The sequence below is a fragment of the Solea solea genome, chromosome 12 (assembly GCF_958295425.1).
Source record: "Solea solea chromosome 12, fSolSol10.1, whole genome shotgun sequence".
NCBI lineage: Eukaryota > Metazoa > Chordata > Actinopteri > Pleuronectiformes > Soleidae > Solea > Solea solea.
Window position 1 is genome coordinate 6027026 of NC_081145.1, and position 16953 is coordinate 6043978.

Sequence of the window (16953 nt, forward strand, 5' to 3'; positions counted from 1 at the left end):
ATGGCGTACGAGATAGGGGGCGCCAAAATTGGAGATAATAATAATTTTTCATAACAGACAATGAAACTCTTATAACTTTGCGATGGAAGGTCTGATCCCAACCAAACTTGCTATAGTTGATGATGGTTAGTTGCTGAAGACGACTATGTTGCTGAAACGGTACATTTTGAAAACAGCGCCTCCTGGTGGTGGTAGAAAATTCTAAAAAAACAAACTGTTACAACTTTGCCAATCCTGGTCCGATCTGAACCAAACTTGCAAGGATTGATGACAGTCCGGCCCTGAACACGTCTATATGAAAATATTCATTTTCAAATACAGCGCCCCCTGGTGACAGCAGACAGAATTACATTTATAGTTTTTGATGCTGCTCCAACAGGGATTGTTGTATCCACTTGAAACTTAGTATGTGGGACCCCAGACCCTTCCTCAACATGTCCGTAAAAAGGTCACCTCCCTACAGGAAGTGGAATGCCCGAAACAGGAAGTAAAGTCTTACATTGTCCGATTGACACGAAACTAGATATGTGAGTTACCGGACCTTCCCTGAACATGTTTACAGAGACGCCGATGACCGAACAGGAAGTCGGCCATTTTAAACAGGAAGTGCCCTCTAACTTTGCCGTACGTTGTCCGATCTGCACAAAACCTTATATGTGAGTTAAGGGACCTGTCCTGAGCATGTCCGTAAAAGGTCACCTCCCTACAGGAAGTGGAACGCCCGAAACAGGAAGTAAAGTCTTACATTGTCCGATCTGAACAAAACTTGATATGTAAGACAAGGGAACTTCCCTGAACACGTTTACGGAGACGAACAGGAAGTTGGCCATTTTAAACAGGAAGTGCCCTCTAACTTTGCCGTACGTTGTCCGATTTGCACGAAACATTTTATGTGACACCAGGGACCTGTCCTGAGCATGTCTGCAAGAGATGACCTCCCAACAGGAAGTGGAATGCCCGAAACAGGAAGTAAACTCCAAGATTATCCAATCTGCACAAAACTTGATATGTAAGACAAGGGAAGTTCCCTGAACACGTTTACGGACACGCACTTGACCGAACAGAAAGTCTGCCATTTTAAACAGGAAGTGCCCTATAACTTTGTCATACGTTGCCCGATCCCCCACGAAATTTGGAACGACATGCGCGGGGACGCTGCTGAAAATAACTAGTACTGAAAATAACTAGTACTGAAAATAACTAGTACTGAAAATAACTAGTACCGCGCGCGGTGAATGAACGGGTGAGAGCGCGAGGCACGCGGGGAGCCGTGGCACACGGCGACCCGCGTGGGTCGGCTCGAACCCGTTCAGAACCGCGCGCGGTACTAGTTATTTTTATTATTATTATTATTATTATTCTTATTATTCCTTAAAGTAAATCGCCTTTTTGAGGCCTTTCCCATACCCCAAAACTCACAGATTTTTGTGACCGCATCAATCGTGGTGTAAATTTACGTCTGAAAAAGGTTCGGGGAATGTGCGTCAAAAATTGAATGTGGGAGGGGCCAATAAGTGCGGCGCCACCTGTCCAAATTCACCATGACCAACACAATTATCGCACATGCACGAAATTCGGTACACATGTGTAGTGGGTCAGGATGAAGAAAAAATTACATTATGACCATGATCCAAACCCAACAGGAAATCCGCCATCTTGGGTTGATTGGCGATTTTTTGGCGATTTTGGCGAATTCGCAGCAATGGTATTTGAACTAACTCCTCCTAGAGTTTTCGTGCGATCACCTTCAAACTTGGTGAGGTCCCTGTGGACCAGTTGAGGAGCTCACGGTATCAAATGTTTTTTCAAATGTCGCACGGCGCACGAGATAGGGGGCGGCAAAGTTCGTGATGATTCTGATGTTTCGCATCAGAAAAACAAAACTCTTATAACTTTGCGATGGAAGGTCCGATCCGAACCAAACTTGCTACCATTGATGATGGGCCATGGCTGAAGACGTCTATGAAAAAACGGTGAAGTTTGAAAACAGCGCCTCCTTGTGGTGAAAGAAAATACACACAAAAAAAGTTTTTTTACGATTTCGGGAATAACTTTTACACAGATAACCGTACCGAACTCAAAATTGGTGACAACAGTCAAAACACATGGTAGATGATGCGTGATCAATATGACGACAAATCGTTTAACGGTGTTGCCATGGCAACAACGCAAAGTCGGATTTTTGGGACAAAAAATCAAACTGCTACAACTTCGTGAATCCTGGTCCGATCTGAACCAAACTTGCTAGGATTGATGATAGTCCGGCCCTAAAGACGTCTATATGAAAATATTCAATTTCGAAAACAGCGCCCCCTGGTGACAGCAGACAATATGACAGCTTGTATTTCAATTATCTCCTCCTAGAGCTTTTGTGCGATCACCTTCAAACTTGGTGAGATCAATGTGGACGAGTTGAGCATCAAAAGTTATCAAAAGCTTTTTAAAATATTGTATGGCGTACGAGATAGGGGGCGCCAAAATCGGAGATAATAATAATTTTTCATAACAGACAATGAAACTCTTATAACTTCGCGATGGAAGGTCTGATCCCAACCAAACTTGCTATAGTTGATGATGGTTAGTTGCTGAAGACGACTATGTTGCTGAAACGGTACATTTTGAAAACAGCGCCTCCTGGTGGTGGTAGAAAATTCTAAAAAAACAAACTGTTACAACTTTGCCAATCCTGGTCCGATCTGAACCAAACTTGCAAGGATTGATGACAGTCCGGCCCTGAACACGTCTATATGAAAATATTCATTTTCAAATACAGCGCCCCCTGGTGACAGCAGACAGAATTACATTTATAGTTTTTGATGCTGCTCCAACAGGGATTGTTGTATCCACTTGAAACTTAGTATGTGGGACCCCAGACCCTTCCTCAACATGTCCGTAAAAGGTCACCTCCCTACAGGAAGTGGAACGCCCGAAACAGGAAGTAAAGTCTTACATTGTCCGATTGACACGAAACTAGATATGTGAGTTACCGGACCTTCCCTGAACATGTTTACGGAGACGCCGTTGACCGAACAGGAAGTCGGCCATTTTAAACAGGAAGTGCCCTCTAACTTTGCCGTACGTTGTCCGATCTGCACAAAACCTTATATGTGAGTTAAGGGACCTGTCCTGAGCATGTCCGTAAAAGGTCACCTCCCTACAGGAAGTGGAACGCCCGAAACAGGAAGTAAAGTCTTACATTGTCCGATCTGAACAAAACTTGATATGTAAGACAAGGGAACTTCCCTGAACACTTTTACGGAGACGAACAGGAAGTTGGCCATTTTAAACAGGAAGTGCCCTCTAACTTTGCCGTACGTTGTCCGATTTGCACGAAACATTTTATGTGACACCAGGGACCTGTCCTGAGCATGTCTGCAAGAGATGACCTCCCAACAGGAAGTGGAATGCCCGAAACAGGAAGTAAACTCCAAGATTATCCAATCTGCACAAAACTTGATATGTAAGACAAGGGAAGTTCCCTGAACACGTTTACGGACACGCACTTGACCGAACAGGAAGTCTGCCATTTTAAACAGGAAGTGCCCTATAACTTTGCCATACGTTGCCCGATCCCCCACGAAATTTGGAACGACATGCGCGGGGACGCCGCTGAAAATAACTAGTACTGAAAATAACTAGTACTGAAAATAACTAGTACCGCGCGCGGTGAATGAACGGGTGAGAGCGCGAGGCACGCGGGGAGCCGTGGCACACGGCGACCCGCGTGGGTCGGCTCGAACCCGTTCAGAACCGCGCGCGGTACTAGTTATTTTCATTATTATTATTATTATTATTCTTATTATTCCTTAAAGTAAATCGCCTTTTTGAGGCCTTTCCCATACCCCAAAACTCACAGAGTTTTGTGACCGCATCAATCGTGGTGTAAATTTACGTCTGAAAAAGGTTCGGGGAATGTGCGTCGAAAATTGAATGTGGGAGGGGCCAATAAGTGCGGCGCCACCTGTCCAAATTCACCATGACCAACACAATTATCGCACATGCCCGAAATTCGGTACACATGTGTAGTGGGTCGGGATGAAGAAAAAATTACATTATGACCATGATCCAAACCCAACAGGAAATCCGCCATCTTGGGTTGATTGGCCATTTTTGGGCGATTTTGCCGAATTCGCAGCAATGGTATTTGAACTAACTCCTCCTAGAGTTTTCGTGCGATCACCTTCAAACTTGGTGAGGTCCCTGTGGACCAGTTGAGGAGCTCACAGTATCAAATGTTTTTTCAAATGTCGCACGGCGCACGAGATAGGGGGCGGCAAAGCTCGTGATGATTCTGATGTTTCGCATCAGAAAAACAAAACTCTTATAACTTTGCGATGGAAGGTCCGATCCGAACCAAACTTGCTATGATTGATGATGGGCCATGGCTGAAGACGTCTATGAAAAAACGGTGAAGTTTGAAAACAGCGCCTCCTTGTGGTGGAAGAAAATACACCAAAAAAAAGTTTTTTTACGATTTCGGGAATAACTTTTACACAGATAATCGTACCGCACTCAAAATTGGTGACAACAGTCAAAACACATGGTAGATGATGCGTGATCAATATGACGACAAATCGTTTAACGGTGTTGCCATGGCAACGAGGCAAAGTCGGATTTTTGGGACAAAAAATCAAACTGCTACAACTTCGTGAATCCTGGTCCGATCTGAACCAAACTTGCTAGGATTGATGATAGTCCGGCCCTTAAGACATCTATATGAAAATATTAAATTTCGAAAACAGCGCCCCCTGGTGACAGTAGACAATATGACAGCTTGTATTTCAATTATCTCCTCCTAGAGCTTTTGTGCGATCACCTTCAAACTTGGTGAGATCAATGTGGACGAGTTGAGCATCAAAAGTTATCAAAAGCTTTTTAAAATATTGTATGGCGTACGAGATAGGGGGCGCCAAAATTGGAGATAATAATAATTTTTCATAACAGACAATGAAACTCTTATAACTTCGCGATGGAAGGTCTGATCCCAACCAAACTTGCTATAGTTGATGATGGTTAGTTGCTGAAGACGACTGTATAGCTGAAACGGTACATTTTGAAAACAGCGCCTCCTGGTGGTGGTAGAAAATTCTAAAAAAACAAACTGTTACAACTTTGCCAATCCTGGTCCGATCTGAACCAAACTTGCAAGGATTGATGACAGTCCGGCCCTGAACACGTCTATATGAAAATATTCATTTTCAAATACAGCGCCCCCTGGTGACAGCAGACAGAATTACATTTATAGTTTTTGATGCTGCTCCAACAGGGATTGTTGTATCCACTTGAAACTTAGTATGTGGGACCCCAGACCCTTCCTCAACATGTCCGTAAAAGGTCACCTCCCTACAGGAAGTGGAACGCCCGAAACAGGAAGTAAAGTCTTACATTGTCCGATTGACACGAAACTAGATATGTGAGTTACCGGACCTTCCCTGAACATGTTTACGGAGACGCCGTTGACCGAACAGGAAGTCGGCCATTTTAAACAGGAAGTGCCCTCTAACTTTGTCGTACGTTGTCCGATTTGCACGAAACCTTATATGTGACACCAGGGACCTGTCCTGAGCATGTCCGTAAAAGGTCACCTCCCTACAGGAAGTGGAACGCCCGAAACAGGAAGTAAAGTCTTACATTGTCCGATCTGAACAAAACTTGATATTTAAGACAAGGGAACTTCCCTGAACACGCTTCCAGAGACGAACAGGAAGTTGGTCATTTTAAACAGGAAGTGCCCTCTAACTTTGTCGTACGTTGTCCGATTTGCACGAAACCTTTCATGTGACACCAGGGACCTGTCCTGAGCATGTCTGCAAGAGATGACCTCCCAACAGGAAGTGGAATGCCCGAAACAGGAAGTCAACTCTAAGATTGTCCGATCTGCACAAAACTTGATATGTAAGACAAGGGAAGTTCCCTGAACACGTTTACGGACACGCACTTGACCGAACAGGAAGTCTGCCATTTTAAACAGGAAGTGCCCTATAACTTTGCCATACGTCGCCTGATCCCCCTCGAAATTTGGAACGACATGCGCGGGGACGCCGCTGAAAATAACTAGTACTGAAAATAACTAGTACTGAAAATAACTAGTACCGCGCGCGGTGAATGAACGGGTGAGAGCGCGAGGCACGCGGGGAGCCGTGGCACACGGCGACCCGCGTGGGTCGGCTCGAACCCGTTCAGAACCGCGCGCGGTACTAGTTATTTTCAGTACTAGTTATTTTTTTAATTAATACTCTGGCTTTAACATATTGCTGTGTGTTCATGAGTGTGTGTGGCCACTGTTGGGCACTGCAATACATTAATTCACAGCAAAATCATGGCCTTCATGAACTGTCTATTCTTCTGTCATCCGCTGTTCAAAGCCAGGTGCAAACAATATAAATGGACTGGCGTCCTTGCCTTTTGGCAGAGCCTTGAGGCATGTGTAATGTGAGCCGTGCGTAACTATGATATGAGGTCATTTAATTGTTCTAAGTGTAGGTTAAATTCAGTCCGCCCACCGTGGCTGGCCAGTGTGTTGCAGCGTACTTTTTTCGGGCATTCCCTGGCAGGCTTTTTCCTGTGATGACTGATTTTAGATGTCATCTGACTTCTATCAAACTAAATTGAGACAAACGCCACCCAAATCTATTTTCTAACTTTTTCTCTGTTGGGAACCAAATTAATTTGAGCTTATTTCATTTTTTTTGTTGATCCTGTTATTTCTTGAGGTTTCACTGCTGGCAGCTTCAATGAAACTGTTTATGTGTGCAGATTTCTAGTTTTAGGGCCCGTACACACTTCAACGAGTGTATACAACTAATACACAACTTTGGGGAAAAAATATGATGATGGCACAGCACCACCTCTCTAACCTTACCCTGAACCCTGATAGCTTTATGCTCCTGCGCCACGTCCTCTTCTCTGTATTTGGTGTAATTACGTAGCAGCGGGACAGCACCACATACAGGCCTGGCATATGAACTGCAGCATTTAGAGTTGTTTTGGGGGGGGGGGGTTGTGTCTAGAAAAACATTTCTTAAAGACAAAGAATTGAGTAAAAACAAATGTTCATTAGTGGGTTGGCAATATGAGCTTAAAATTATAACACAATATTCCATCATGATATTGCAGTATAAAAACTCTCTTTCTCTGCTTTCTCTCCATCCATCCGTCTTCAACCGCTTTATCCTCCACATGAGGGTCACGTGGGGTTACTGTGCTAATCTCAACTGAAATAAGGCGAACGGTGGGTCACACTCTGGACAGTTCGCCAGTCCATAGTTTTAGAATTTTCTAAATATCACAAATGGTCTAGGAGTTACAGTAATGAGAAGTATGCATGCCAAATCCCGTAGGCGAAGGGTTAATATAAAAAACTGACTTTTTCTAAAGTTTAGTAAATAATCTATGGACAACTTTAATTAAAACACCAAACAACTTATCTATATATGCACTACTTCACTCCACTCCACTCTTGTTGGTTTTATAAGTAACACAAAGTAGTGTCGGGCAAAGCAGCTGTTTTCGGTGTAACTAAACCATTAGAATCAGGTGATCAAAAAAAAAAAGTTCACCGAATCGTCCAGTACATCCAACATGACAGGAGTGCAGACTCTGTGTGACACAGACAGTACTGCGATAAAAACACCAGACTCCTCTGTTAAATATAGAGATTTTAGAAATGTGCTTGTTAGATGTTGGAGATCAAGTGATCTACAGTTCGGCATTGTTTGGTTTGATTGTTGGACGTTACGTTCATCACTCTTCCAGTGACGACACTCTCTGACCAGTCAGTGGCCGACAGTCTGTTGACATCACACTTAAGTTTTGGCTCAGCTCGCTTGGAACCTCGCCAGAGCAGGTACTAAAAAAATACACCAGGTACAACGTACTATCACTAATGGAAAAGCAAAACAACCGAGTCAAGTCAACTTGAGCCAATTGGTGCTAGAATTGTATAACGGGAAAGCGCCACACTTCCTTCAGACACCGTCATTCTCATCACACAGAGCAAATGAAGGAAATGTACTAGTTTTTGACAAATTTGGATGCTGCTGCTGATAAACACAAAGGAAAAAGTGAGGGTTTGTGTGTATAAAGGTGGAATAGACAGGGAAGGCTGTTATTAATAATGTTATGATCATAATCCGCACCATTAACACAAAGGATACCACAGCAAAGTTATTGGCGATCATGTGGTAACGCTAATTCACTTTGCTAACGCAGACTGACGCAAAGCAAAAGTCGTTTGAACCTGGTTTCATGAACACAACAATGAGTCCAGTGTTCTTCAGTGGCCTCCCTGGACTGGAGACACCAGATCTTAGATGTGTGGGATGTGAAAACTGTGGACATGAAAGGTGGATGTGAAATGTGATGCGTTCACGTCAACATGAACCAAAATGTCACAACTATTTCTCATAAATAACCAAGGCTGTTTGAAGATATAACGGATGAGCTACCCTGGTATTAACATTGTGTTTGCAATAAAGTGCTCAGTGAGTTATATATTAAACATGGTTTTGCATACCACTCAGTCCCCGAGCAGCCTGGCATATGAGTAAATTCAAAACCACTGAATGAACTCCAGGTCATGCGTTTGCATACTCAAACTGAGTGAAATGACCGAGCAGTGAAATGTGTTAGATTCACTGTCCTTATTATTGTTCTTCTCTTTTCTGTTAAAGATGATCAGTCTGTTATAATGCATGATAATAATACTAAAGGTGAAAATAAACTGTGTGACAGGCGAACAGTCAGTGGTGTTTCCTTTTGTTTATTTTTCATAGTCACTCCCCTAATTTTCTTACATCAATAGATTTAGATGAGTTTTTTGTAAATAAGTCCATTTAAAATCCCACAAAGGGGGCATTTACGGTGTTATAGTGCCCTTTTACATCTATGAATGTACAACATAAAAAATATTTTTTGTTTACTTTAGCATTGTTGGCTTCTGATTTTTATTTAGACTCCCGCACCAGCAGGTTTATCTATGTTTATTTCTTAAGAACATAAACGTTCTCTCGTTGAATCACTTCATAAGATAACATATTAGAAGAGAGGTTGAAAACGACCGAGAGTCACTTTACGCGCATGACTGCTAATATCTATATCCCCATAGCATCCCTTTATGTAATTGCTTAGGTGGACCATGGCTCGTTTCGTCAGAGGATGTATTTTCTGCATCATTTGTGTGTCTGCTCTGTAAATTGTGAAGTGTACACGGGACTCGGGTGAGAGCTGGAGGCAAATGTATGGAACAAAGAGCCACAGACGGCTGAAATATCGTGTTAAAGGTTATTCAAAAATAAATAAATATATTTAAACCCAGCCCGATAATCCGGCTTTCTGTCTTCTATAGGAATCATAAATAATGTAAGTGTTGTGATATATACGCAATGACCCATTATCAGAAATGTAGTGTGAGCTGGGAAATGGTGATGGCATCTGGTTATAAGTGACTGCCTGTTTATATGGAAGCCTGAACACACAGTAGACTCACATCATACACACTCTCTCCTGTGTGAAAGGCGTGTTAGTCAAGACTGAGGTCATGTCGGGTTGTCAGTCAGTCCGTATTACATCCATACACAAAGACCTTCTCTCTTCACTCCATGAACAAAGCACAACACACTCTGAAGGATGGTTCTCCCTCAAGATGGAAGTTTGACTGTAATTTCTGAGAGAACTGTTCCCATCATTTATCTTGTGCCTCCACGTTTGAGTTTTGCCTCTGTGTCATTCCTTGTGTGATTCTTTGTGTGAACAGCGGTAAATTTGTCTGGGAACTTTTTCACCATTCTTGTCATCACAGAAGTGAGAGATCATATGTCTTGTCAGTTTTACCGTTCAGGCGGTGCTTAGTCATAGATGCATATCAGATGACTACTACACATGCTGGGTGCTCCTGATGCACAGCTGATGTATCCATGTCAGGCCAATGATAGCTCCCAGTTTCATAGCAACTACACTTCTACGTATTCATCTGCCATCAAATGTGTGTTGTGCCGGTGTAGCTGCAGTGGTTGGTTACGGTCTACCAGGAATCCTCATCAAATATCATGGGACGTCTCTGCAGGTTTTTATTACTCTAAACCCCTTTGAGCCTAATTTAGTTGATCATAAGATGCCCTGTGCAGTGATTTGTTGTCTTTTTTGTAGATGGAGCAGAAAGTGTGCGATCATGAGACCCAGGTCTGCTTCCAGTATCATTCTGGGATTGCCTCCACTTATTTCTGAAAAGGGAACAAGGAAACGAGAAGCACCTCGAGTGTGATACACAAGTAGTTTTGTTATTATACTTTCATGAGTGGAAGTAAAATGGAGTAATACATTTTGTTTTGCCAGTCATGGGCATGGGCTAATAACTGTATTTAAAAGTCAAGTCTGTTTTTAATGATTTAATTACTTTGGTTACGACCAGGTTTGTGTGCACTGTCAGTCAGCTTTAGAAGATCACATTTTACACCCACAATACCGCAATACCATGATATTCTCGCTGAAGTTATCATTCTGTCAGAATCTCTTCACACCTATTGCCTGGTCAGTGATAAAAAAAGGTTGCAGTGAATTTAGTTAACTGCAGTCTAGGGCTGTTGAATCAAGTTCAAACAAATGCTTTGTTCTTCTATTCCTTCAAAGACATTAGGATTTCCCCGACCCCTTTTTTTCTCCCGATGGCCAAGAGGGCATTCAGAATGGCTCTGAGGTAAAGTTGCATGTTTGAGTCTGAACTTCCCCAAGTTCAAACGGATAACAGTATGGGAAACAGTATTGTGCCTTAGCTGTTATGCATTTGAAGGTCTACAATGACTGGGTGTCTGGTATGGAAGTCATAATATGGGAAGTCCTGTATATAATTCTTTTTTGTCTTTTATCTGTGAAAGTGTGGAGAGTTGTCTTATTTAAAACAAATACAATTTTAGATTGTAAATCACAAGTCAGGCTCCACCATTTCTGTCAGGAGACTTTGACAATCTTCGCTAGATTCCTAATAAACTGAAATATGTTTTTCAGAACCTAATTTTTTCTCCTCCTGCTCACCCTCTATGGCAGAGTCAGTATATGACCTCCTACCCAAAGAGCTCCAGCTCCAGCCATCGTCCACCCAGACCAACCCACCCACCATGAGCCAGAAGAGTGGGGGAGAGCCAGGACCTCCTCCATCTGCAGCCCTGGCTTCAGGTGAGCTAACGGCTCAGCCAGTGAAAACCATGATCTGGGATCAGTTTCTTTCTTCTTCTTTTTTTTACCAAACCAGTCCCCAAGTCAGTAGGGGTGAAGAAACCAATTTGGGTTCATGTCATTTGTCTGGGCAACTTCACCCTTTCACTACTTTCTGAGACATATTGACTTTATTGAAATACTGCTGTCATGACAATACAATAAAAAAACTCATTTGGTGTCACCTTGGAATATTGGGGGATTTTCCTGGTGCTTCTAATTAAGGGTGGAGCAGAATGTTATGGCCAATTTGTGCTATGCTGTATATATAATGGTAGCATTAGTTTGGGAAGAGACATTACTAATCTTGCTTGTTTGTGTTGGGGCTTTGATTTATCGTAAGTGCAGCTACTAAGTCTACATCTAAACACGGATTCACACCGCCTGACGAGTTCTAAAATGTATATCTTATCCTCTCAAGATATGCGAAGACAGGCTGTCACAGAGATTTGCGGGCCATGGTATCTTCACATCTTAATATACTCTCCATGACGGAGATACATATATAAACTAGAGCCGATACAGTACCGGTCCAATACTGGTCAAAATCACTTGAATGAAAAATCCAATACAAACCAAAAATCCTATATATCGCATGCTTCAGTATGCACAGACGTAAATAAAGCAAAAGCATTGGAGAATTATGTCTTAAATGGCTGTAGGTGATAAACACATCAGCTCAAATGTGTTAACAGCTTCATAGTTTATTTTTTTTACTGACAATTGACTGCGGCGTTGCCTCAACTGAACAGAGCCAAAAAGTGGGGATGGTACACGGCCTTTCACGACATTTGATATTTGAAATGCACATACATGTTGATAGACCAGAAAACAAGATATAAAAATATGCATTAATATAATTTTAGACCACTTTATAAACTCAAATAATGTGCAAGTATCTTTGTGAATATAATTTTTTAATCTTTATTCTGAATAACAGCTCTAAGAAATGTTGGGTTTTCATTAACAGCATGGCAACATAGCTTGTTCTTTCCTGTGCCACTCATTTTTTTTGTCAGCAGCACTCTTTCTTGTCATGCTTGTGCTCAGTGGTTTCTGTCACTTCACCTTTTTAGGCAGAGACAAAGCAAAACCCCATGCAGTGTAAAAACCAGTGCTGTCCTTTGGCTTTCTTTAGCAGTTATCTCTGACAGCTGTCAAGTAATGACATTATATTCTGTTTCAGAGTCTGTGTACCAGCACCTTTGATTTAGCGCAGCAGTCTGAAGGTATCAGTATCAGATTTTATTTTTAAATGCATTAAAAGTGCCCTAAAGCAGGAACAGCCTTTGCACATCCACAGATAATCTCCCCCCCACACAATAGTAGGTCACATTAAGATATAATGAGGATTCAGAATTGTTGAGCTTTGCAGCTAAAAGCAGCAACAGTGAATTTGCCCCTGGTAGTCAATGGCCTGTCTTTTTCATTTAGCACAGCAAAAAAAAAAATCTGATCTGATCTTGGATCATGGTTTCAGAGCAGTTTCCATCAGCTTTAACTATAAAGGATTGAGAATTCATCTGAAGTCCAAAATAACTGGTTTACAGTCACATTGGAGAGAGCTTTTGTAATGCTGTTTTGTCACCACCCTGTCTGACCCAGCTGGCCCTTAGCAGCACAAGCAAAAGCATGACTACTGCAAAATGCTTCAGATCATTAACCAAATAAACATACTTGAAAGTGTCTTTAAATGGTCAACTTCTAAAGTTACTTCTTCATCAAGTATATGAACTCATCCAGTTTACTGACTGACAGAAGTTGAGTCTTGAATGATCAGCTCTCTTGTTGCTCATTGGCTGTCTCGTTTTTATTGCAGGAAGTTCCCTCTGAGGCAGGGAGTGTCTGCATATAAAATGGTCTGCAGTTCACTGCTCCATAGGTCAGAGGCTTGTTTATTCTGTCTCCATGGCTACGCTCAGTCCCAACCAAATCTTCCAATTGGCATGCGCAAACTACTGTTTACTACTGAATGCACATTGCACAAAATGTACTGTAACCCTGGCAAATTTCATTTGGAGCCATGTTACCAGCTTGCAAATTTGGCTGTACAAAAAAAATTGACCAGATTTTGTTTATGTTTGTTTTCTGGCAATGTGTATGTTACAATTTGTAGCTTGCGTTTGTTTTGGTAAACAAAGCATGTCAGTTTTGTCACATTGATTTTTAATTGAGAAAGGTTTTGTAGGAATCAACACACTGTGGGACCTATAGTACCCTTCTCAACTTTAACTTCAAAATGTTTAATCAGTGCTTGACAGCTCTCGCATGCACAGTGAGAGCAAAATAACCCACATAGTCTATTGAAATTAGAGTCGGGAAGAGGGGAAATCAATACAAATTATGCACAAATTTAGCTGCTTGAATGGGACTGCTAGCCTGCTCTGTGCAGAACATCGGTACTAACTCATGTACATGTGTATACTACTACAGATGCCACCTCTTCCACCTCCAGCCCCCCTGCCTCTTCTTCCCTGGACATGGGAGTCCCAACCGCTGGCCCCTCCACATCACCCTCAGACCATCTCAAGGTTCCCCAGCATCTCCACTCCACTGGAGGGGAAGGTGCCGGAACTTCAGAGATGCAAGGTATGGAGGGTTCTGTATCCGGCCCAGGCAGAGGCATCAGCGCAGCAAGCGCCACAGCAGGAGACATAGGTTCAGGAGTGTTGTCAGGGCTAGGAGTCCAGCAGCCTCAGAACACACCATCCAAGCGGAGGCCCGTGTTGAGCATATCTCCACCACCCGAAGACCTATTTGATGACAGCCAGATGTCTTGCCAAGAGGAGCCTACCATATCTGGTCCACTGGGTCCAGACTCTGAGCACAGCAGCAGCATGTGGGCTGACGATTCAGTTTCAAACTTCAGCTTGATCAGCTCCATCTCCTACAATGACAACACAGAGGTGCCACGCAAATCTAGAAAACGTACGCCTCGCCAGCGGCCTGGCCCAAAGCCTGCTCCTCCAGAAGACAGCATGGATGTGTTTGATGCTGACAGTGCCAAGGCCCCGCACTTTGTCCTCTCACAGCTGAGCACAGACAAGACCAGTTCTATAGCCAGGTGAGGTTCTGTTAACACAGATACTTGTGATCCTTTGTAGGGGTTTGGGAAGAATTATTCAGTTTTGTCTTGTGGGTAAATTGAATTTCTGGATTTGTGTTGCCCTGCAGCTCTCTTGATTCAGGGACTGCAGTGAAAGGTGGGTCACTCTCTGCTCAGTTCCCCCAGAGGAGTGATGGGAAGGAACTGAAGATCCTGGTGCAGCCAGAGACCCAACACAGAGCTCGCTATCTGACCGAGGGCAGTCGGGGTTCTGTCAAGGACCGCACACAGCAGGGATTCCCCACTGTAAAGGTTTGACTAAGAAAATATTTCCACCTAAGCTGGCAATGATGGAATAAAAATGCACAAGATATAGTAAGTCTGCAAAACCTGAGAACACAGGAAGCAGATTAACATTTGCACAAATTTGTGTATGAGCTTCATCTCATTATGCATCTTTTTTTTAAAAAGGAAGAGTTGCTCTGTATGCACATTTGCTTGTGGGGCGGCAGTGGATCAGAGGTAGAGCGGGTCATCTTTCAAAGACTAACCAGAAGTCATGGTGTGATCCCCAGCTCTGCTAACCTACGTGCCGATGTGTCCCTAGGCAAGACACTTAACCCCGAGTTGCTCCTGACAGCTGTGCCAGCAGCGTGTGAATGTCTTGGATAGTTGATCTTGATAGATTGGATAGACGTATGAGAGAAAATGTGCCGCACGTAGTTGCGCTGTATGAATGTGTGAGTGAATGGGTGAAATGCAAAACTGCAGTGGAAAGCAGATCAGATTTGAGTGGTCATCAAGACTAGAAAAGCACTGTATACATACAAACCGTTTACTTCACTGTGTGCTTCATACAAGGTAATTATTTACTTTAATGTTGTAATTTTTATTTACAATCTTCTGGTTTGTCCGCAGTTAGAGGGTGTGAATGAGCCAGTTGTGCTGCAGGTGTTTGTAGCAAATGATGCGGGCAGAGTGAAACCTCATGGATTCTACCAGGCTTGTAGAGTGACTGGACGCAACACCACCGCGTGCAAAGAGGTGGACATTGAAGGCACAACTGTTATTGAGATCCCCCTGGAGCCGAGCAATGACATGACACTTGCGTAAGGTTTTTTGTGTGTATGGGCATAATTCTGGGCAAGTTAATCCTTCTGCAGCACTGATGTTTCACCTCATAATGTGCTGTCTACAGGGTGGACTGTGTAGGAATCTTGAAGCTGCGTAATGCAGACGTGGAGGCCCGTATTGGTGTGGCAGGTTCTAAGAAGAAGAGCACCCGTGCCAGGCTTGCTTTTAGAGTAGTCATCCCCCAGTCTGATGGATCCAACCTCACTCTGCAGGTTCCTTCATCACCCATTCTCTGCAGTGAGTATATCAGACACAATCTGAACGATAAAATGGCACATTTCTGGTACAGGAACTTCTACTAGGAACTAGAACCTTAGTGGAAGTCTTTGTCTCAGCTCTTGCACCGTATTGAAAACACACACAACAATGGTCTGCAGGAACTCTTAAGGTGAGGCGAGCTGGGACCATGTAGTGGAAACATGGCATTAGTGTAAGGCCCATGTAACACCGCTTTGGTCAGAACAGACCATCGAACCCTCAGTCCTTTATTTTCAATCTTGTAACCCTTGTACAGCCCAGCCAGCTGGAGTGCCAGAGATTCTGAGGAAGAGTCTTCACAGCTGCTCAGTGAGAGGAGGAGAGGAAGTTTTTATCATTGGAAAGAACTTCCTCAAAGGAACTAAGGTTGTTTTTCAGGAGAACATTGCAGGTGATGTTGCAAGTTTGGTGTTTTTTGTTTGTTAGTCACTGGATTTACAGTAACCTCCCAGTGTATGGAAGAAATAAAACATCTATGTTGTTTATTACAGATGATAATTCCTGGCAAGCCGAGGCAAAGATTGACATGGACCTTTTCCATCAGGTAGATGCAATAGAAATGTATAAATATGTTGGTGTTTCTTCTGCAGTAATAGAAGCTGCTGCAATAGCTGTTTTTATTTAACATAGACCTAATATGATTCTACCATTATTGTGATTGCTCTTTTGGATCTCTAAATGTTTTCCAGAACCATTTGATCGTGACAGCCCCTCCATTTCACAACCAGTCCATCACTTCTCCCGTGTCTGTGGGTATCTATGTGATGACCAATGCTGGAAGATCACATGATGCTCAGCCCTTCACCTACACTCCAGACTCAGGTACAGCCACTGACTAAAGCCCAGATGTTACAAAGTTGGTCATTTTCACACCACACAGTGCTAATCTTTTAAGTGTTACAAGCCTCTTGAAGGTCGTATTTAAAAGATGAGTCGATTGAGTTCTGTTTTTTCACAATTTTGAGGAACTGTAACTATACTGTGAACTTTGAACAGTGTTCCCTTGCATTGGCTTTTAAACATTTTCTTTCAGAGAATGAATTCCTTTGTGATTGTTCACTTAAACTGTCACTATCCTGTGTTTCCACTCCTACCCTCAGCTGATGATTCAAATGTCCAGACAGTAAAAACAGAGGGGCCCTCTCTGGTTAAGACGTGTTTATTTGACGGTCAGATGAAATCTATGTCCGCTGAGCGAACTGACTGCTCGGGTCAGCCTTCCAAACAAGAGGACACACCGATGGAAGTATCTAGCAATCCAGCACCTACAGGTGTCTTTAAAGTAAGATGGATTTTTTTCTTAATTA

General features: G+C 42.9%; 1 protein-coding gene across 5 annotated transcripts in view; it reads left to right on the top strand.

Annotated features, from left to right (window-relative positions):
• The window catches only part of nfat5a (nuclear factor of activated T cells 5a), a 28770-nt gene that overhangs the window by 5355 nt on the left and 6462 nt on the right, over positions 1-16953 (top strand). The window contains exons 1-11 of one of the 5 annotated variants that reach the window (XM_058646530.1): positions 11078-11169; positions 12395-12437; positions 13028-13090; positions 13642-14272; positions 14383-14566; positions 15173-15363; positions 15453-15625; positions 15903-16037; positions 16138-16190; positions 16336-16468; positions 16747-16928. In XM_058646530.1, the coding sequence (XP_058502513.1) occupies positions 13689-14272; positions 14383-14566; positions 15173-15363; positions 15453-15625; positions 15903-16037; positions 16138-16190; positions 16336-16468; positions 16747-16928 (1635 nt within the window). In that variant the 5' untranslated portion in view covers positions 11078-11169; positions 12395-12437; positions 13028-13090; positions 13642-13688. Of the gene's footprint in view, positions 1-11040; positions 11170-12394; positions 12438-13027; positions 13091-13641; positions 14273-14382; positions 14567-15172; positions 15364-15452; positions 15626-15902; positions 16038-16137; positions 16191-16335; positions 16469-16746; positions 16929-16953 lie in introns of those variants that run through there. The other 4 variants (XM_058646529.1, XM_058646531.1, XM_058646527.1 and 1 more) reach the window with 4 other exon arrangements.